General features: G+C 32.9%; 1 protein-coding gene across 4 annotated transcripts in view; it reads right to left on the bottom strand.

Annotated features, from left to right (window-relative positions):
• Positions 1–22,919, bottom strand: part of CFAP47 (cilia and flagella associated protein 47) — an 886,918-nt gene that overhangs the window by 568,096 nt on the left and 295,903 nt on the right. For all 4 annotated transcript variants that reach the window (XM_016433371.2, XM_056826271.1, XM_007493353.3 and 1 more), the window contains 5 exons: positions 22,492–22,608; positions 17,957–18,091; positions 8,653–8,771; positions 6,006–6,156; positions 340–428 (listed from right to left, as the gene is read on the bottom strand). In XM_016433371.2, the coding sequence (XP_016288857.2) occupies positions 340–428; positions 6,006–6,156; positions 8,653–8,771; positions 17,957–18,091; positions 22,492–22,608 (611 nt within the window). The remainder of the gene's footprint in view (positions 1–339; positions 429–6,005; positions 6,157–8,652; positions 8,772–17,956; positions 18,092–22,491; positions 22,609–22,919) is intronic.

The following is a 22,919-nucleotide window of genomic DNA, read 5'->3' as shown; positions in this document are numbered from 1 at the left end:
TTGGGGGAAATGTTTAATAATCAGCATGGCTTTGTTTCTCTTTGAAAATGTGCTGGAGCAAATGGGGGGAAAGTCAAATTTTGTGATCTCAACTTGATTAAAACTAATTTTATTGCCATAAATTTTAAGCATGGCTTATTGATATTTACTTTCTATAGTAATTAATAACTTATTTTATATAACAATTCTTTATAAATTTAAAATGTAAACATATTTCATTTAACCTCAAGTTTGTGAAATAAACATTTTAAACAGGTAACTACAATTGTTTAATTTTGTAAAGACTTGAGATCCAAGATTCCTTCATATTAGCAACCCCAAAATAGAAACATCATTCACCTGAATTCTCCGACAGTTTGAAAAGGACTTTTAACATTCACAGTAACTTCTTTCCATTGATAACATGGAGTTTTACATTTTACAATTTCCTGAAGCAAAATAAAAGGACAATTATACTTATAAATAAAACAAAAATAACATTTTGAATTATAAAACATATTTGATCTGTGCAAGAATGAGGCTATATAAATAAACATATATGAAACCATCAAAAATACCATATTTACTTATGTTTTCCCCATTCTCTTTTCAACAGATAGTTTACTGTTAAAATGGGTGAAGAACACAAAAACATCTCATGCCACAATTTACATCAGAATTCTAAGGATTAATCAGTTTATCAATATACCCAATAACTTGCTTTTCTTTGACATGACAGCAAAATTTTCCAGACTATAATTTATGTTCCCTGACAGGGTGTAAAAGACACAAAAGGAAATGTACAATGCAAATTCATCTTTTTAAATACACCTGTTTTTCCAGTGGGAAAAAATCCAGTTTTTTCAATGAAAAACAAAGGTTTAAACCAAAGTTAATACAAGTGAGACTAGTGTCTTAAATTTGCCACAGTGCAGAGTAAATGTACACACAAAAATATCATTTGATATGGTATGGACAAATGAGGCAAAATTTGAGTTGATACATTTCAAAACTTTAACAGTCTCCTAATATCAGTAGCAGAAAATGGAGGATCAGGACACAGAAGTTGTAACATTGACCTATTTTCTCTTTGTATTTCATATATAAATAGGAAGTCAAACAATATTGGGCAGAAATTATATGTATTGTAACATCAGCTGTATCAGTGTCATTTATTTTGGTCAGTACAATAACCTGACAAACACAGGGAGACATTCCCACCAAAATTACAATGTATTTTTTCAATAATGAGTGATTATAAATCACTGAAATTTTTAACAATTCAATTTAAATCTGTCAAGTTTTTATTGCCTCTACTTCTAAAGTGAAGTTATAGCCTTCTGTGATAATTCCTTTGAAAAGAGAATCCAAAGAAACAGTTTATCATGCCAAATTGTCAAACAAAGACAATAAAGACAACTTAGGAAAAAATTTAAAGGACAAAAGAAAAATACCAAATAAAGAATATATAGAACTCAATATATTTAACATTAGTAAGTAGGTATGTTGTCACTGAGGGACAGGAGAGCCTTGTTTTCTTTTGAATAAATATTTCATTGGTCTATAACATGAAACCTAAAAAATTGAAATGACACCTGCTTTGGCTTGTAGGTTCATATCTGTAGGATACGTACCTACTGTATCACAGTTTGAGCTCCTTTGTTTTGATATTGTAATAAAAGAGATGGTCTGAGAAACTATTTCTTGTTGCTGTAACTCTGGCTTGCTAGAGAGCTGCTAGTAGAGGGATACCTGAGGGCTGTCTATTTGCAATGGGGATAGATAAGTACTTTGAGAGATACTGAGAGAGATGCTGCTTGAAATAGAGAGATGCTGCTACAAGGGAATGTTCTGCAATTTGCTTACTCATCACTATCTGATGGCTAATGGATCAATATTTTTCTCCTACCCTCTTCCTTTCTCACTCCCTCCCTTAACCACCCACTTCTTGAAGCCTTTGGTTTCCTCCCTCCGCCATGAGTGGACTATAAAAATACTTTTTTCTTTCTCAGGTAAGGGGTTTATTGGGAAACAACAGGATGGGAAACTGAGGTAAGAGGGATGAGGGTTTCCCTAATCTATAATGAGGGATAGGAGGAATTTGGGAAATAAGTCCAGTCACAACCGTGACTCCAAGACAGCCAGAAAGATGAAGGATAACTGTTAAGTCTTCTTTTCTTCTTTCAATTCACAAAACCACCAAAGTCTCTCAGCTTAATTTCAGAAGCCCCCCCCCCCCTTCAAGGGTCCTTCAGCCTGGGACATAAGCTAATAGGATTAGTTCAGCTTCTTCCCCCTACAGCCAGGCTTGCCTCCCTTGGTCAGAAAAACCCCAGAGAGCCAGCCTTCTTTTTTGGTCAGTCACCCCCAGAGAAAAAGACAGAATCAGTTCCTCTCCACCCTGGTCAGCTTCAACTGCCTCCTTCTGGGAACATTCTTTTTTGAATATTCACCTTGATTTTGCAGATCAGGTCCTTCACCTTGGTCTGCATGCCTGGATTGTCCTGCAAATCCTCTCTTCATTTCTCTTCCACAATATTATAGCATTCTATTACTTTTATAATCTAATCCCCCAAATCCCAATATGCACTCCACCACACACACACACACACACACACACACACACACACACAAACATGGAGTTTAAAGATCAGTTTATGCCTGCTAATGTATCAGAATTTTATTTTGTAAGGGTTCTGTCACTACTCCACTGACTTAGCTGTAATTATTCAATTTTCATTAGTTAATTCCCATTTTGTGCCATTTAGAGAGATGTAGGGTTATGGAGAAAGTGCCTAAACTGCCATTTTGCTGGTCCTATAACTTGTATAGGATAACATTTTAATTGTAAGAGTTAAAAAAGAGTGGCCACCAATTGTAATAATTAAAATTAAACTATGAGGCTGTTAGTAGCTTTATCAATCTAGTTTAATCAAAGTAGAGATATTAATGAGAAGGAAATGTATGAAAAAGATAAGGGGTTGCCCTGAATACTGAACTGATGAAATTCAGCTCACCAACAACAAAGGCTCCCTCAGGTCCCAATCTTCAGACAGAAGTCTGAGATAGTGTGATACTTCAGCAAGAGTGTCACCAACTGAAGAGAGAGTGTGTTGAGACAGAGTGTCACTAATTCAAACAAGTCACCAATTGTAAAGAGGCTGAGCAGTCCCTGGGTCCCACTTATATACAGTTTTCTACACATATCAGCTCTCTCTCATCCCATGTCACACCTCAGGAACCAATCATAGTTCCTTTTCAATGACAAAAGGGACAGTGCCTATGGAATCAACTTAATTAAACTTAATATTTTAAAATATTAAACTTAAAAATTAGTGTTTAGGAGTCTAAAATTTTCACAACAAATGTAGAAAAGCAGAAATGTTAAATTCATCATTTTTAGATCATAATTCAAAAAAATATATTCCATAAAAGGCTATGGACACATATATTAAAATTAATTGGAAACCAAATAATCTCATCCTGATGAATAAATTAGACAAAGAACAAATCAGAGATACAATAATTTCATTCAAGAGAATTACGAGACAAATACCCAAATCTGTGAGATGAAGACAAGGTAGTACTAAGGAGAAATCGTTTAACTAATAAATAAAAGTAGGAGCTAGTTTTTTTTTGGGGGGGTAAACAATAAAACAGAAAAGATATTGGTTAATTTGATTTTTAAAAAAGAAAGAAGAAAACCATAGTATCACTATCAAAAATTAAAAGAATGAATTCACCATCAATGAAAAGGAAATTAGAGGAATTATTAAGTTATTTGACTCAATTTTATGCAAATAAATCTAATAATAAAGGTGAAGTGGATGAATATTTATAAAAACATAAATTGCTATGGTTGATAGAAGAAGAAATAGAATACGTAAATAACCCTATCTTATAAAAATAAATTAGTCAAACCATAAATGAGTGACCTAAGAAAAAATCCTCAGTACCAGATGGATTCAAAAGTGAATTCCTCCAAAAAAAAAAAAGAAAGCATAATTAATTCTAATACTAATATAAACTTTTTAGGGGAAAAGACAAGAAGAATATTTCAAATCATCAAAATATTTTAAGCTGTATTACAAAGCAACAATGATCAAAATAATCTGGTACTGGTTAAGAAAATGACTGGTGTTATCAATGGATAGAATATGTATACAGTAACATACAGTAGTAAATAATCATAATAATTGTAATAATTCCATATTTGACAAACACAAAGACCCAAGACTTTGGGACAAGAACTCACTATCTGTCAAAAACTAATGGGAAAACTGAAAAGCATATTGTCACAAACTAGGTATAGACCAACATCACACAGCATACCAAAATTGATATTTTTAAGCATATTTAAGCATAAATTTATACAATTTAAGCATAAAAGATAATATCCTCAGTGAAATAAGAAAGCATGGAATATTTTACTTGTCATATTTAGAGAGTAGAGAAGAATTTATGACAAAATAAGAGATAGAGAGGATTATAAGATATAAAATGGTTCATCTTGATTATATCAAATTACAAAGATTTAGTACAAATAAAGCCAATGCAACCAGGAAAGCAAAAAAGGAAAAAATGGGGGCAGGGCAGGAACGGATAATTACTGAAAGTTTCTCCAATGAAGGCCATATTTAACAAATATATGAGAATTGAGTCAAAACAATAAGAAATAAGTCATTCCTCAATTGATAAATGGTCAAAACATATAAAGAGTTTTCAAAAGAAGAAAACTATCTCTAGTCATTAAAATTCTCTAAATAATAACGGATTATAGAAACACAACCAAATTTTGAACTACCACCTTATTTTACAACCTATCAGATATGTAATATGGCAATAAGAAAATGACAAATTTTAGAGGGTGTGTGGAAAAATGGGACACTAAATGCACTGTTGGTAGTTATGAACTAATCCAACTATTTTTGAGAACAATACCAGGACTAGGTCTGTACACAAAATCGATCAAAGAATTAGAGAAAGGACCTAAATGTACAAAAAATTATATATAGAAGTTCATTTGTGGTGGCAAAGAATTTGAAATTGAGGGGAGTTATTGGGGAATGACTGAACAAGTTGTTGTGTGATTAAATACTATTGTGCTATAAGAAATGACAAGCAGAATAATTTTAGAAAAGTTTAGATGCCAAGCCAAGAGTGAAGAGGAACTGGGTTAAAAACTGACCAAAGATACTTCCTAGCAATGGGACCTTGGCAAATCAGATAACCTTAATTGCGTAGCCCAAACTGTTCTGCCTTAGAGTCAATGCTTATTATACATTCTAAAATAGAAGGTAATGATTTTGAAATAAAAAGAAAAGTCTGGAGAGTCCTACATAAACTGATGCAAAGTGAAGTTTTCAAAACCAAGAGAACACTATATATAATAACAGCAATATTGTCTGATGATCACCTGTGAATGACATACATTCTCAGCAATACAATGATCCAATATAGTTCCAAAGGAATTATGATGAAAAATTCTATCCAGCTCTGGATAAAGAACTGACAGTGTCTAAATGCAAATTGAAGCAACATTTTCCTGTTTGGGTTTTTTGTTGTTGGTGGTGGTGGTGGTGGTATGCATTTTCTTTTACAACATGCCTAATATGGAAGTGTTTTGCAGAAATGCACATATTAATCTATATCCAATTGTTTGCTTTCTCAAAGAGGAGGGAAAGAATGTGGAACTTAATATTTTTAGAAGAATGTTAAAGTTTTGTGTTACCTGTAATTGAAAGTAAAATAAATTTGTATGCAAAGTATCTTTTTTTCGTTGGCTTGCATTATATATTTGGAGATTAATTCCTATGGGGTAGGAGAAGCAATATGGAAGAATAGGCAGAGGAACAAGGGTAAGAGATTGTGACAGAAGGAATATTTCATATAATTTATATGTAAATATCTAGTATAGAAATAAGAGAACAAATACATATTTTCCAGGATATAAACTATAGTAAAGAAACTAATATAATCATAAATGAGATATCACAATCAAAGTAATAGTTACAAAAGTCACTTACCATGGCTTTGAAATCAATGACTTCAGCCTTAAGAGCAAAAGTCATTGTAGTACCCCTCCTGCCACTCTTAGTTTTAGAAATTAACATCAGTACAGCTTCAGCAGGATGTAAAAAGCGACTAGTAAATTCCATGTTGATATAAACACAATCCCTAGTTCACAAGATTAAAAAAGAAGAAAAAAAATAGGGCTAAAAAATCAAGCAATGAATATGTTATTTTTTGACATTGAACATTAATAGATCCCCAAATGGTTTGGTTGGTTGGTGGTACAGTGTAAAGATGTGATAGTAAATGCACTGTGAGAGAGACACACAGAGACACAGAGTTAGTTAAAGATGATATCTCTGTTATGAACCTGGTGTCTTCAACAGGAAATGAGAAGTTCTAAGGAAGGGAGGTTTGGGAGGGACTAAAATATTGAGATTTTTTTTAGGATATGTTGAATATAAAGTAGGTATAGGACATTTAAAATGAAATGTCCAAAGGGGATTCCAGTATATAGCTCAAGGAGGCACTAGGACTGAATAAATGAAATAGATGTGTGAATCATTAATGTAGAGGTGATAATTGAACCCACAGGAGATAATGAGATCACTTTTAGATATCATAGAGAGAAAAGGGAAAGGAAGTCAGAATATGACTTTGAATGATATATAGCAGGAGTTTATAAGCATGATATTGAAGAGGATCCAAAATAAGCTATTTAAACCAATTAAAATATTTCAGAGAACCTAGGTAGAAAACAATCATGAACCCCCAGAATATGTATCCAGAAGGAACTGTAAACATTGTCAAATGCTGCAGAAAGATAGAATAGGAAAGTGGTCTCTTTAAAAAATAAATAATAACCAAATAGATAAAGGAAAATTTGCTACTCATGACCAGACTGTGCCAATATAATTAAAATGACAATATTATTAAGGTTAATTAGTTTTATTGCTATGCCAAACTTATCAAAGTGATACCTTACATAACTCAATAAATTTATTAAAAATTAATTTGGAGGAATAAAAGAACTAGAATATAAAGACTAATAATGGGAGAGGGTAAAAATGAAGCAAGAACAGTACCAAGTCTATAGGAAGGTCATACAGAACTTTAAAAATCTGAATTAGGTAATTATATGTCATTTAGTAGGAAGTAGGAAGCCCCAAGAAGGTTTCTGAGAATGAAATGGTCAGAACAGACATTACAAAAATAACTCAGATCATTTAGTACTTATTAATTAATTCATTCAATAAATAACAACTGTCTATTATGTGCCATGCTCTGTGCTCAGGATTGGAAATACTAAAAGAGATAAAAGACAGTTCCTGGCATCAAGGTGCTAATTATTCCAAACAAGCTATTTTGCAAATAAGATTATTTCTTAGGAATTCAAAATTTTCCTTTGAAAACTTATAAAAAAGATGAGAGACGAGGCATAATGCAGACAGACAGACAGAGCCAGAATCAGAATCAGAGACAGAGATGGAGATATAAAGAATAATAGAAAATTTACATTAACTTGGCACTAGAATTGATAGGGGAAAAGAGAATGTATTGAATTGCCTTTGGGAAATTACAATGTTCTTGTGATGATTGTAAAGTGTCCCTGAGCCCAAGACCTACATTATTAACACATTATTCATTTCTGATGTTGTACAGTTGAGTCATGGAATACTTGAATCACTGAAGATTCTTTAGCAGAAGACTGGTATGACTATATCTATATTATAGGAAGATCATTTTGACATTATGCCAAGAATAGACTGGAGAGGGGAGACAATATAGGCAGAGAGATTAATGCTACCTTTTAAACAATTACTTCTCAAGTTAAAAAATTCTAAATGCTAGAGAATATAATCTATGTTAATAGAGAGATATAGATATATTGTCAAACTTGAAAATTCATCATTATAACATTTTCCCACTCTAATAAAGAAAATATTTTAATTAATATGTATTTAAAAATTTGACTGACTAAATGAATTTTTTGTTTAGTCAATATTCATTCATATTAGTAAATTGGTAAATTATGCTTGTCTTGACATTTCATTACTGCTGCCAACTTTCTGATTAAATGAGAAATTTATTTTGCCCTCAGTGGGACTATAACAAAATAGCATTTATTAAAACTTTCATAGTTTAAAAATGCCTATTTTTATTTTCTGATCCCTTAAGACACTATGTTTCCTGGTGTTTTATCACAAAATCCAAATAAGGCTAGAATCAGAGATATGGAATATGAAGAATCTTCTATAAGGAGGACCTGAGTTCCAAAAGAGACTCATACAGCAATATGACTGTAGTCAAGTCATGTAAACTTTATTGGCCTCAACTTCCAAATGATATTGTGAGAATAAAATCAAATAATATTTGTAAAGTACTTAGCACAGTGTTTGGAATATAAAAGGTGCTTAATAAATTAGTTTTTCTTTCCTAACATCAATAATTACAAATAAATAAATGTGAAAATTAAATTAAAAAAGAAAGATATTTCGCCAGTGTTTTAAAAAAGACTGATGTCTAAAAAAGAATAATTCATTGATATATAAATAAAACTTTTATTATGTGTCTCAAAAATTGAATTACAAACACATGTAAGCCCTATATTAAAACAGTAGAGTTGTTCATTTTATCAAAGCCAGAGAGAAATTTCCTTACCTTGGAGCAATGTTTATAACACTCTTATATTCAGGAGGCAATGAAAAATCTGCTGCATCCCATCCTATAATTTTAGCATTATATTCTAAACTTTTCTGGCTTGGGTTTTTCAGAAGAAGCTATAAAAGAAGATAAGGCTTGAAATTATTAACATATACTAAAATATGCAGGCAGATCAATGTCCTAAAACAGTAAGATAGTGGGAAGTGGATTAGAAAATAACTTTAGAAATAATCTAGTCTCCTTCCCTCATTTAACCTGATCCTGTTTGCCTTAGTTTCCTCATTTAAAATGAGCTGGAGAAGGAAATGTCAAACTACTCCAGTGTCTTTGCCAAGAAATACCCCCTTTAAAAAAAAAGAGGAGAAAGGCACAAAAAGAGGACAAATGTGAATATAACTGAAACAACTAAAGAATAAAAACAGTCTAAAACTTAGAAATTATTTCTCTCCTAATGTGATTTCATCTGCTCAAAAAAGCTGCCCAAATGAGGTTTCCTAAAGATAAGTTTGTAAATATCATTCATTTCTCAAGAACATTCAAAGGTTTTGTATTTCTTCTAAGATAGGCAGCTGAGTAGCACAGGAAATAGTGTATTGGGTTACAGTCAGGAAAAAAAAAAAAAACATGAGTTGGAATCTTATTTCAGACTACTGGTTGCATGACCCTGGGCAAGTTACTTAATTTCAGGATGCCTCAGTTTCCTTAAAAATAAAATAAAGATCAGCACCTATCTCCTATGATTACTGTAAGGGTCAAATGAAATACTATTTGGGGGGAAAAAAAGCACTTAGCACAGGGGCAGCTAGGTAATACACTGAATTGAGAGCCAGGCTTAGAGAAGGGAGGTCCTGAGTTCAAATTTGATTTCAGAAACTTCCTAGCTGTGTGACCCTGGACAAGTCACTTAACCCCAAATGCTCAAATCTTGGAACCAATACTTAATATTTGTTCTCTAAAAGAATGTAAGATATTGTGCTCAAAGAAATAATGAACTGTAGGAATTCCATGTGAACTGGAAAGACCTCCAGGAATTGATGCAGAGTGAAAGGAGTGGAACCAGGAGAAGATTGTACATAGAGACTGATACACTGTGGTACAATCGAACGCAATGGACTTCTCCATTAGTGGCAATGCAGTGATCCTGAGCAACTTGGAGGAATCTATGAGAAAAAACACTATCCACATTCAGAGGAAAAACTGTGGGAGTAGGAACACAAAAGAAAAACAACTACTTAAACACATTGGTCCAAGGGATATGTCTGGGGATGTAGATTCTAAATTAACATTCTAATGCAAATACCAACAACATGTAAATAGGTTCTGATCAAGGACACATATAATACCCAATGAAATTGCACATTGCCTGTGCGAAGGGTGGGAGAGGATAGGGAGGGAAATAATTTAACTTTGTAACCAAGGAATAATGTTCCTAATTGACTAAATAAATTAATTCAAAAAAAAAGGAGAATTAAGAAATAGACCTGAAGAAAAATACAAAAGGGAGTAATATTTAACAAGTCTTGGTATATAGGAAAGGTAAATGAAAGGACTAAAGGAAAAGAGACATTCTAAAGGTAGAAGGAATTACATGGAATTAGTCTGTGCAATTCAAAAGATTTTGGAGCCATAAACAGAACTTGAAATTGAAGGATAGATGTTTTGGGGGCTAATTAGATGGCAAAATGGATTAAAGGCTGGGGCTGGAGTCAGGAAGACTTGCATTCAAATCAGTCTTGCTAGATGTGTGAACTGGGACAAGTCACTTAACCTCTTTTTATCTCAGTTTCCTCAACTATAAAATAAGAATAATAATATTTACTGCTTCCCAAGGTCACTGTGAGAAAATAAGATTTATAAAGTATATAACATTATGCCTAGCACTTAAAAAGCATTAATATGTGTGTATGTGTATATGTATCAATATATATACACTAGCTAAATTCTATTATATTGCCATAACTTTTGAACATGTTGAGTATGAAATGCTGATAGCATGATTGGGTTAATATTGTTGTAGTGATCAAGGCAAGACTGATTTTTGAGCAATGAAAAGAAAAATGAAAACATAAGAGCTCTTAGTAACCAATGCAGTATAGAGAAGTTCCAAGATATCACACTGATGAAGAAGACTGAAAAAGAATGATAGCTAAGAAAAATCCAAAGGAAGTGAGAAAATTTAGGAGAGAGTGATTGATGTGTCAAAAACTATAGAAAAACAACTAGGTAGCTCAGTGGCTAAAGACCTCTTAGAGATGGGAGGTCCTAGATTAAAATATAGTCTCAGACACTTCTTAGCTGTGTGACCCTGAGCAAGTCACTTAACCCCAATTACCTAACATTATCACTTTTCAACCTTAGAAAAAATACTTGACTATAAGATGGAGGTAAGGGTTTTAAAGGGTTTTTAAAAATCTATAGAAAAACAGAATGAGGACTGAGAAAAGGATAATAATTTTAGCAATCAAGAGATAACCTTGGAGAGAATAGTGTCCATTGAGTAATGGCGTAAGAAATCACTTTGCAAGGGACTGGAAAGCAAATGAGAGATAAGATCCCATGGACAATCTGATTATACTGGCACCTACAATATATTTTTTAAAAAAGCAATACTTGAAGAAAGGCTCCAGTGTATGGTCAATTTTCTTTGGAGAAATACACAGTATGAGAAAGGATGAATATCTTGCGATCTGTCCTGGAAGAGGGAGTATTTACCTCTGTGAACTCATGGAGGACCCACCAAGGTAATAAAGTAAAAGAAATCATTTTTAAAGGGGTAAAGGAAATGAATTAACTTTTGTCTGTTGCTCTCCAACATATTATGAAATTTTACTGCTGTGTAATAAAATAGCAATTTATTTCAAACATCATTTTAATAAGCTATAAAGTTTCAAGATATTGTATTTATTGTTGTATGAATCTACTTTTGCCTTTTTAGAATGTCAATAGGAGGTACTTAAAATGTAGGTTGGAGTTCATCTCCAGTTTATATAGGAAAATGATGGAAAACTTCTCTCCTTAATAAACTATAATGAAAAGTCCCATTAGTCAGCATGTCACATCCAAGGTCTTGAATAACATGTTTAGCCTTGATTCATATATATGTGGTTGCTTTTCACATAAACTCTTTTCCCATATTCTTAAATATCTTTTCCAATTCAAAGAAAACTCCACTTGACTCTGCATTGCAAAATCTTTCTATGTTTTTCCTTTTCCCAATTCATTTTATCAGAGAGACAATGAGTTCACATCTTGCTCTTTCTTACTTGCAAATCAATAAATATGAGATTAGTTATAACTTGGTTCTCTACCATACCCACTTAATATAGAATTCATCATTTTTTTCCTTGATCCTTGGTCATTCCCAATGCCTGAGGTACCAACAGCACTATCCACTTTCTTTGTTGTTGGTGCTACTGAGAAAAAGTTTGCATTATCATGGATCTCTTTGCAGCATAATAGAGGATTCAAAATGCCTCACATGGATGATATTCTCCAGAAAATTTCAAAAAGATATATCTAGGAAAGATATGTCCATGAAGACTGAGTCCTTCATGTTAACTTATAGAAATGAAGAAATTTATGATAGTAATTCATGTTGAGTTCAGTGCCACTACAAATTGCAAAAATATTATTATTATTATGGAGTTTAAAAGGACTGATGACATGATGAAAAAGTGAGGCTTCAGTGATTTACCATTGCATTCTGTAAAAAGTTAGCACCTACTGCATACCTGGAAATCCATAACCAAGTGGCTAAAATTTCACACCAGAAACTTATTTTTAATAAAAGAATGAATAAGAATTCCCATAATACAAATACAAATCTCACAAATAGCGTTACAATCCTTATTTCTGATCTTACTTATGTAAACAGGGTTTTGTAGGAGGATTCACATAGTTCTTGTGTGGTATTAGACTTAGTACATAAACTATGGGATACTTTATGTATTCCATATTTGTGTTGAATGTAATGTGTCAGTCTTATCCCAAAGGGTTAATTGGTTAAATTGGTTAAATATGGAAATTTTTTATTTATTTGAATATATTTTATGTGCTATCATTGTGCTGATAAAGTTAATTGGTTCAACTGATTTTAGTTGACGCTGAGATTTTCCAAATAGAGTCACATCATCTGCAAAAAGGACTAGTTTTGTTTCCTCTTTGACTACATTTATTTCCTCCTTTTTTATTGTTAGTATTTTTAGCACTGTTAAATAGTAGAATTGATAATGGGTATCCTTGCTTCATATCTAACTTTTTTGAATAGTCCCCTAACCTCTCTTTATATAAATTTTGCTTTGAGTTTTAAAGAGGTGTTACTATATGAATAAAAATTCCAATTATCTCCATACTCTATTAAGAAAAATGGATTTTGGATACTGTCAAAAGCCTTTTCAGCAGTTATTGATATAATCATGTGTTTTTTTTAATCATTTACATGGTTGTTTATGTTATAGTTTTTATTATATTAATCCAGAATTGCATTTTAGGTATGTCTAATCATGCAATTGTGTATAATCCTTTAAATATGACTGTAGCCTATATGCTACTACTCAATTTTAAATTTATGTAATAAAGTTCACTAGGGATATTTTTCTGGAGTTTTCTTTTCCTACTTGCAGTACGATATTTACTTGTAGTAAATATCAAGACCAAATTGCTGTCAAAGAAAGAGTTTGGACAAGTCTTTTTCTATTTTGGTAAACAGTTATGTTATGGGAAATAATTACTCTTTGAATATTTGATAGAATTTACTTGTAAGTCCATGTGGTCCTAGAATTCTTCCTCTCCCCTTGGGTATTAATTCATTGTTCAAATTTTTTTTCTGGTAGGTGGTTATTAAAATAATCTTTTTCTTCTTTTAATAAGAGTGCTTCATATTTTTAAGTATTCATCCTTTCCATGTAAATGAAAACTTTCTCTGACATAAAATTGAGTAACTTGTGATTCTTTTATTTCCTTTTCGACTATTTTGATTTTTTATAATTATTTTTAATTGTTGTTATAACAATTTTCTTTTCCTCTATTTTTAAAAATCTATAATTTTAATAAAATTTTCAAATAAAATTTATATAAAATTTTCATTTTTCTAAAGCACTCTCTTAGTTTTTATTATCAATGTATTTGCCTCACTTTTAACTTCTATTTTGTTTATCTCTTCTTTGATTTTGTTGTTAATTTGATGTTTTGATTTGTTCTAGGTTTTTTTTTTTGTTTTACACACAATTCACTGATGTCTTTTTCTTTATTATTATTAAATTATTTTAAATACGCATTTTCTCCTTACATTGGCTGCAAATAGAATATATTGGTATTTTGCCTCAGTATTGAAGTTTTTTTTGGAAAAATTGACTATTGTTTGTATGAGCTCTTCTGTGACTCATCTAATTCTTAAGCAATAAATTATTTAGTCCTTGATTTTTTGGTCTTTTAAGACACTTTATTGCATTGAGATCATGTTTAGTGTTTCTGATTTTCTTCATATTTGGAAATGTTTTTATACCTTAATGTATATTTTCACACATTGTTGAGAATATGTTATAATATTAATTTCTATTCTCTTTCAGTAATTGCCAGATATTTTTCATCTTCTTTTCTAAATTTTATTCAGGTCCTTAACTACTTTCTTGTTTATCTTTTTGTTAGATCTGCCTGTCTGAAAGAGGTGCATCAAGGTTTTACTTTTATAGTCTTATTATATCTCTGTAAAATTCATTTAATTTTTCTTTAAGTATTTACATTCTATCATATTTCAATGCATGTATTAATTCTTTAATCTATGTTTTTTAAGCAAAATATAGTTTCCCTCATTTCTTTTTATCATGACTATATTTATAATGGTTTCATTTTAATTCATTCACATATTAGGCTATAAAAAATTCTACGCTAGCCCTTCAATTTGATCTTTTATGTGAAACTTCATGTTTCAAGTCCATTTACTTGTCAAGCACAGATTCTTGAGTTCATCCCATTCATGTTCATGGTTGTAATTTAATTATATAATTTATCTATATTCTGTCTTCTCATTCATGTCCTATCTTTGTCTCCACCATTCCCTTTTTACAAATAAAAATAAGGTGGTAAAAGTAATCATTAATTCCTTTAATAGATTAGGATGGCTTAAGTACCTTTGATGTTTCCCCACTTAGAGTACCTGAAGGTTGTTATTTTGGATTAGAGAGAGTTCTAGGAATTACTGTTTAAACTAGTGTTTTTTAAAAAATAAAATCATCTTCTACCTTAGAACATTAATTCTAAGGCAAAAAATTGATAAAGTCTAGACAGTTGGGACTGAGTGACTTTCTAAGAATCAAACGGCTGGAAAGTGTCTGATGCCATATTTGAACCCAGGTCCTCCCTAGTTAATGTTTGGAGCTCTATCCGTTGTGCTGCCTAACTGTCCCTTAATTGAATTTCTTTTAAAATCTTTGCTGGAGTACTTGATAAGGAAGCTGGACTTTCCTTGGTCCTTTTCTATCAATCAACCAATCAAAAATGAAGTGCCTGTTGAGTCAAGCATCATGCTAAATGCTAGGAGTACAAAAAGAGAAATAAGAAATATCAACTGCCTCCAAGGAGTCTAATAGAGGAGAAAATGTGTAAAGAAGAATGGAGGATAAATTGGAGAGGAATGAAAATAGAATCAGCCAGATGCACTAGCAGACTGTTGCAATAATCAAGGCATGAGGTATTGAGTGCCTGAACTAGAGTGGTAGCAGTGTCAGAAGAGAGAAGGAAACCTATTTGAGAGGAGTTACAAAAGTGAAATCAATAGGCCTTAGCAATAAATTGGAGAAGGGGGAAATCATCCAGAAAGACTCCTAGAGCCTGGCAGCCTGAGAAGGTAGTGGTACGATCTACAGTAAAAGAGAGAGTAGCAGAGAGGGAGAATTTAAGAAGTTCTTTAGATAAATTGAGTAAAGATGTCTACTGACACTACTTCAAAATGTCAGAAAGGCAGTTGGAGATGCAAGATTGGAGATCAGCAGAAAGATTGCTACAAGAGAATATATATTTGAGAATCACCAGCATAGAAATAGTAATTAAATATACAAGACTTGATGATGCTTTAGTATAGAGAAAGAATAGTCCAGGGCTCAGGATAATACAGAGGAACTGAGTGGAATTCCTGAAAATGTTTTGAGTTTTCCCACTTCTGTAACTTGGTTAATATTTTTTTCATTTTACAAGGAATGACTTGATATCATCGTTAGCTTTTAACATTCTTTTCTTTGAGTCCCAATTTAAATCCTACCTCCTCTACTAAGCTACTGAATGTCTAGCACTTTTTGTGTGTGCATTACACACATCATAAACTGCCTTGAATTGCAATTTAGATTTGAGAAAAAAAGGATGTTTTTAGTTGTCTACACCAGAAGTATAAAAACCAGAGCCTGCTGTTCAAAAATCTGAGTAACCCATTTAATATAACATAGATAGTGTTAATTGGTTGTTTTTTAAATCAATATACCGCCAGCAGGGATCCCCTCCTACTTGAATTTGACATTTCTTGTCTACACCACACTCTATAGAAAAATTATTTGTCTAAAACAGGCATGAAAATAATTCCTGCAGAATGAATAAATGATGTATTTATATTAATACCAGTGAGAAAGCATAAAGCAAGGCCAGGATCATCTAGCTCCCAACAGGTATTCATTACCAGAAACAGACTTTCTTACTAAAGCTAAATTTTATATGATCTGAGTTCTTTAGCTCCAAATAATTAAAAAGTTGACCAACTGTCATAGCTAAAGCTCCTAGAGGTGGGATTGGCTAACTTGCCTACAATCTATTCTATTAGGCTAGGAAGTCTGAAGGAAAGCCTGTCACCCTAAATTGATCTTGGACAAAAATAGCAACTGTACTCTTTCCATAATTTTCAGGCATGAAGATCATATGGTTCTCTCTAGTTAGGCTTATAATTCCAGTATCTTAATCATATTTTAATAAGTTATATAGGCTTTCTTGCTCTTTAATTAGCTCCAATTCTGACCTTAATTAATTGCTATCAATGATAATGGTTTTGAAATGGATAATTTATATAAAACTCTCCTCATTAGTGGGAGAGTGACTCAAAGAACTTGGGCAAGCAAAAGCTTCTTCTTCCTACTTTGAGAGAAGATTCACCTGGTCCCAGATATGTGTGTGCATGAGAGAGAGAGAGAGAGAGAGAGAGAGAGAGAGAGAGAGAGAGAGAGAGAGAGAGAGAGAGAGAGAGAGAGAGAGAAGGAGAGAGAGAGAGAGAGAGAGAGAGAGAGAGAGAGAGAGAGAGAGAGAGAGAGAGAGAGAAGGAGAGACAGAGACAGAGAATCTCAAAAGCAAAAAAAGAAGGTTAAGCTGGTGCCTTGACTTATCACTGATTTCCATTCTCCTTTATCCTCTTTCTTCTCTTAATTCCTCCCTCCTTGCTCTTATGCTACACCTATCATTCATTCTATGTACTTGGATAAGTGAGTTAATTCAGTAGTCTTTATGATCTTCTTTTGTGTAACTGGCATTTGGTAAGAAAACAGTTTTGAAGTGTGGGACACCCCATCCTGTTTAAGAGATATAGGGATAGGAGGCAGCCAAGTGGTTCAATGGATAATCAGGCCTGGATACTGGAAAGTCTTAGGCTCAATTTTTTTTTGAATATGGCTTTAAGATACTTTCCAGCTGTACTATCCTAGGCAAGTCACTTAACTCTCATTGCCTAGCTCTTACTAGAGCTTATTAGCTCTAGTAGATTATTAGTAGTATTAGCTTACTAGCTCTTATTAGAACTAATACATAGTATTGATACTAAGATGGAAGGTTAGGGTTTAAAATGAGAGAAACAGACAATGGGACAGAATTAGGAAAACATTCTGACATCCCCCATGAAAATAATTTCCTTTAGACTAACAATTAGGAAATAATTTAAGTCTGGTAGTCCTTCCCTGAGCAAAACTAAGCTACTTGTTGCCTTTTCTCCCATAAAAAGTCAAAAACATTTAAAAAAAAAAGAAAGTTTCACTCCCCTATGATATAACCACCATTAATTTCATAATTCAGCTTAGTAATGACTAAACTTAAGAAATTAACTTCATAAAACATGTGCCTAGAAGTTGTTATATGGTAATTTCCATATTAATCAGAAATATGACACTCCCTTCTCTTGATCTGCTACGAAGATATCAGTGAAATAGTTAAAGAAAATATGGATATAATGTCAGCATTCCTAATGCCATTCAAATGTTCAACACCAATTTTAGCCTTCAGGGAGTTCTTTGGATCTGAAGTTTGGGTAGATTCTGTTCCTACCCAGAGCTATACATACCTGTCTGACAACAGTGGAATGCAGAGAACAAGGAAACTTAATAATCTTTGCAGGTAAATAAAATGGTAGGTTTTCATATAGATAGACACAAAACATCAGCATCAGGACTGGATTTGGATCACAGATGTCAGTGGCCTGTTTTCAAATGGGGAAATACATATGTAAAGAAGCAGAAAATCAATATGTGTGAATATGTACCATAATATGGAAAGACATTGTAAGGCAGATATTGAGAGACAGTGTTGGGCAGTGGAGATGTATTAACCAAACAGGCAGTTAGGTGGTACACCAGATAGAGCTCTGGACCTAGAATCACAAAGGCCTGAGTTCCAATTTGGCTTCTGACACTTAGCTGTGTGAGAGTAAAGAGGAATAATGCTTGTAAAGCACTTAGCACTACTTCCTGGCACATAATAGGTTCAATATTAATGTTCATTTCCTTCCTCTTCTCTATATCCCTCCCCTCCTTCCATTCAGGAAGATAAATATTCATCAGTGGGAACACTGTTGATACCCACTGGCTGTAGGAACTTTAGGAAATCATTAACATAAGGCAACTCTCCAAACAATTTACTATAAAATAGCTGCCTACATGCATTGGTAGCTAGATTCTCCCTACCTGGAATTCCCTACTCCAGTAAAATCATCAGTCTGGACAAAGCAGTCAGTTACTAGAGACTTGTAAAATGATTTCTTTTTTTGGTAAACTTTCCATGTATTCTGCTCCCCCAAGCAGAGGGAGGGAATAAGAGAATATGAAAATCACCTTGACTATCATAGAAGGAAAATAAAAAATGGTCTACAAAAAAATCTATATTCTCAGAAATTCCTAAGTTCTCTAGGCAAAATTACAGGGAGAGTTCAGAGAATTTGAGTAACTCCAAGTTCTGTAGGGAGTCATCAATGCCAAAAACAAAGCAAAACTTCAGTGTAGTCTAGAGCTGGCAGTATCGGAAACACTTCTCCACTTCTCCAAAACAAGGGGAGATAATTGCTCCATTGTACTTGGCACTAGTTGGAACACATCTGGCACATCAGGTTCACTTTGGGGACCTTCATTTTAAAAGCAGCACTGATTAGTTTCTAGAGGATGCAATACTGGAAACCTAAGTGTTTTCAAAAATACTTATATGAAAAAAATGAACAAACCAGGGAAATTTAGCTTTCAAATATTTGAGGACTAATTTTGAAGAATTAAATATATGTGGTATCTCTTTGAGGATACATGATAGAAAGACTTTTCTTCCTTTCTTCAGAGTAAGTGTAGGTATCCTTTGATTGTTTTTCATCTGCATGAAGCTACTTCTAATTGTCTGGAGAACTAAAACTACATATATATATATATATATATTAAAAGGGCAATCCCCATTCCTAACCTCTAGGTATAAGGATGATTCTTGAAACTCCAGATGGTCTAATAGGAGAAGAGAAGATTGTTCTCCACCCCCACCAAGCCAGGTTCCATTAGAACTTAGCCTCCAACATGAGTGTACCTAGAATGAGACTGCCTCCTATGTGTGGCTAGCCTCAGTGCTAGGATTATAATTCTAAAAGGTACAAATAAGAAGAATAAATATTGAGGATTTGAATTAATGAAGAAAGAGCACAAAAGAAATTTATTCCTAATTTCATCATTTTGCTTCCAGTGAGTACAAAGGAGGCAGAAGAGATGTTCCCAAGGGAACATTCCCATATACTAAACAAAACAATTGCTAATTAGATACTGATAAAAATGTTATACGTTATCATGTTTTTATTTCCCATGGATCTTGCCCCAAATTGGACAAAGGAAATAAAGGAAAGTGAAAATCAATTACAATGAGAAATGATGAGCTTGAGTGTCCTGGAAAGGGAAGGAGAAATGGTCTATAAAAATCTGTATTAGAAATTCCTAAACTCTATATAGGGAGTGGTAGGGATGCCTGAGAGATTTAAATAACTGCATTAGTGGAGATGATTGCCATAGTTCTAGATCTGTAGTCATCTTGTAGCCTTAGTGATAGTAGCTCAGTCAGAGATAGAGATTCTGGAGACAACTCAATCCTGCTAACAAGCACATCTTACCCAGTAATGTATTCCTTGCTAAGCCAATAAGCCATTTTTCTCCCCAATTGTCAAAATGGTCCAGTGATTTAGGCTAGGAGTTAAAATGCAATGAGAAACTCAAGGACCATAAACTGTGATAAAAAACTACTTTAAATGATTAAAAAGTGTACAATTCCTAAAGTTAAAAAGGATCCTACTTCAGATGAAACATTAGTCCCCTCAGCCTTCACAGTCTCTAAGGCAATTAGTAAGGTTAGTTCAGAGCAATGAGAGTTTTACCAAAACTTCCAATTCCAGTTCTCTGTGGGATGAGGTTTTATACTTTAGGCAGCAAGGGAGCTAAGATTCCTAGCACCCTTAAAGAAGTAGTCCTCCATGAAATGGAAGCTGCTCTTACCAACACCCCTACCCAAAAAACAATTCTTCAGAAAAAGGTTTTTGTTGGTAAACATACCTATACTTATTTTTTATATCTATATCGATATGGTATTTTAGCATCTGTATATGGACATATCTATTTGTACTGCTTATTATCTATATAGGTATATATGTATGGAGAGAAGGTATTTAGTACCTAGACATTATAGATATATTCATCAATAAAAGAGTTTTTCTGGAGAATTTTTTGAGAGGATAATAAACAATTTGTTTTATGTATGGCTACTCCTTTATGGGGCAGGAAATCAATCCCCTTAGCTTCTTTGCTTCCCAAGGCATAAAAACTCATGTGATGGAAAGCTGGCATCAGAGGTACCCTTTGTTATGAAGACCTAGTCCTGTTACTCTTCTATTTCTGCTATGACTAATAAAAACTAGCTTCTGTGTCCAAATAGTTCTTATTATTCTCTGCAACATGACAATTCCCTGGGATGTGTGTCATATAGCCAATAAGGACTTAATGTCCCCTTAGGCACTATTCTCCCACAGAGCTCCAAATTCAATTTGTAATTTTTTTCTTGAATTCTGAAACCATAGCACAGTCATAAATATCATTCAAGTCAAACGACTGATGAATAGAGGGTAAAATTATTAGGAATGAGCATGTTTCCCTCTTTATCTAACTAGCTGTAATTTGGGTCAAAGTAGATCTGCAAGGGACATGCAAGTTTGTCTAGTCCAATCTTGTATTCTAACAAATAAAAAAATTAAAGCCCATTTGATCAAAGTCACAAAGGCAGTAAGTTGGGAGCTGATCTTCTGGCTCCAAGTCAGATTTCAGTGAACTGTATCAGAATGGTATCTGTCTGATATGCTAGCTTTTTTTTTAAGGTTTTTATATTATCCTTATTTTTCCCAAAGATGCATAAACTATAATAAAAAAAAGAATAAAAAGAAAAAGGAAAACTAATCAAAATGTCAACTGAGTCTAATAGCATATACAGTGTTCCACATTCATAGTCCCCCACCTCTGCAAAGAAGGTAGAGTCTAATAGTTTTTTTAGGGCCAAACTTGCTTTTTACTTGTATTTACATTATATTCACTGCATTTGTTACTTTCACTGTTCTGCTACCTTGCTTTGCATGAATTCATGTAAGTTTTCATGCTTCTCTGATTCTTCATATTTGTTTCTTACAGTGTATCCATCAACTTGTATTTAGCCATTCCCCAGTCAATGTGCAGATAATACCTTAAATGTCCTGCCTCTCATCTTATGTCTGCCTACACCCAAACTGGCCATCTATAGAATTTTCTTCTTCAGACCTTGCTTTCCCTTGACACATTTTATAATGCACTCCAAACCAATTGAGACAGCTGTCACTGGGAGAGCCCCTACTTCCCAAGGCAGACCTACCTATTACCATCCTCTCAAGCATGACATTTTTAATGTTGATTAAAAAAATTAACCATTAGGCCTGTGTCATATTAGTTTAGGCTACGTGAGGTAATGGGTTGCCTGTTGTTAGAGGTATTAACACAGAATCTGAATAACTGTGTTACCAATCAGAGAGGGAATTTCTACTACCTCATAGTAGTGTGCCTAATAATGTGCAATTGCAATTGCAAACTATTGCAATCTTTACATGTCTATTTGTTTGAACAACAAAATGGGACAACTGAGATTATTCTTTTTACATTATAATATTATAAATTATATAAATATAAAATTATTATAAATTACATATAATTACAATACAATGTAATAGCAATATACATATAACTCTACTCCTTTAATTCATTCTTAGAGCTCCAGTAAAAATCAATAAAACACTAAAGATTTATTCATGCAGTTTATGATCCCTGAGACTCTCAACAGAATTAGAGCCCTATTATGCACAGTTGGGTGTACATAATATCACATATTAAAATATTACAATAGCCTTCTATGGAGTCATATTTCAATTTCTACATTATAACAACATCCTGAAGAAAATCTGTTTCAATCCATGTTTGAAAAATTATAACTGCAGCAATGTTGCAAGGGACCAAAGCAACAGGAAAAGATCCATAAATGGTCTAGGGCATGCATACAGAATATAAAGCTATTTACCTGTATATCTATATTTAAATCTACTTCATGTAGAGCTTTCACAACAATCAAACAATTATGCAGGCGCTGTTCAGGACTCTGTGCACAGGTATACATGTCCAAAAAATATTTTGGTATCTGCAAAAGGCAAAAAAAAAAACAACCTAACTCTTTAGTTGAGGGGGAGAGGTTTCTTGACCAATTTTCTTGCTGATATAGCAAAATATCATCTGAAAAAAACAAGCACTAAAAATGATTTCAGAATGAGAAAAGATGATACATAGTTCAACATTCACTCTTTGATCATTGTTATTATAAACTTAACAACAAAAATAAACTTAATAATGGTTCAACAAACCAATGGTAATATAAATATTCAAAGTGTCTGCAATCACTTCTTGTACTTCGAACAATGCAAATATCCTTTCTCTCCTAAGTAAGGATAAATA

Source organism: Monodelphis domestica, chromosome 4 (assembly GCF_027887165.1).
Source record: "Monodelphis domestica isolate mMonDom1 chromosome 4, mMonDom1.pri, whole genome shotgun sequence".
Lineage (NCBI taxonomy): Eukaryota > Metazoa > Chordata > Mammalia > Didelphimorphia > Didelphidae > Monodelphis > Monodelphis domestica.
The sequence above is the reverse complement of the archived record's forward strand: the minus strand, read 5'-3'. Positions and strand labels throughout refer to the sequence as shown.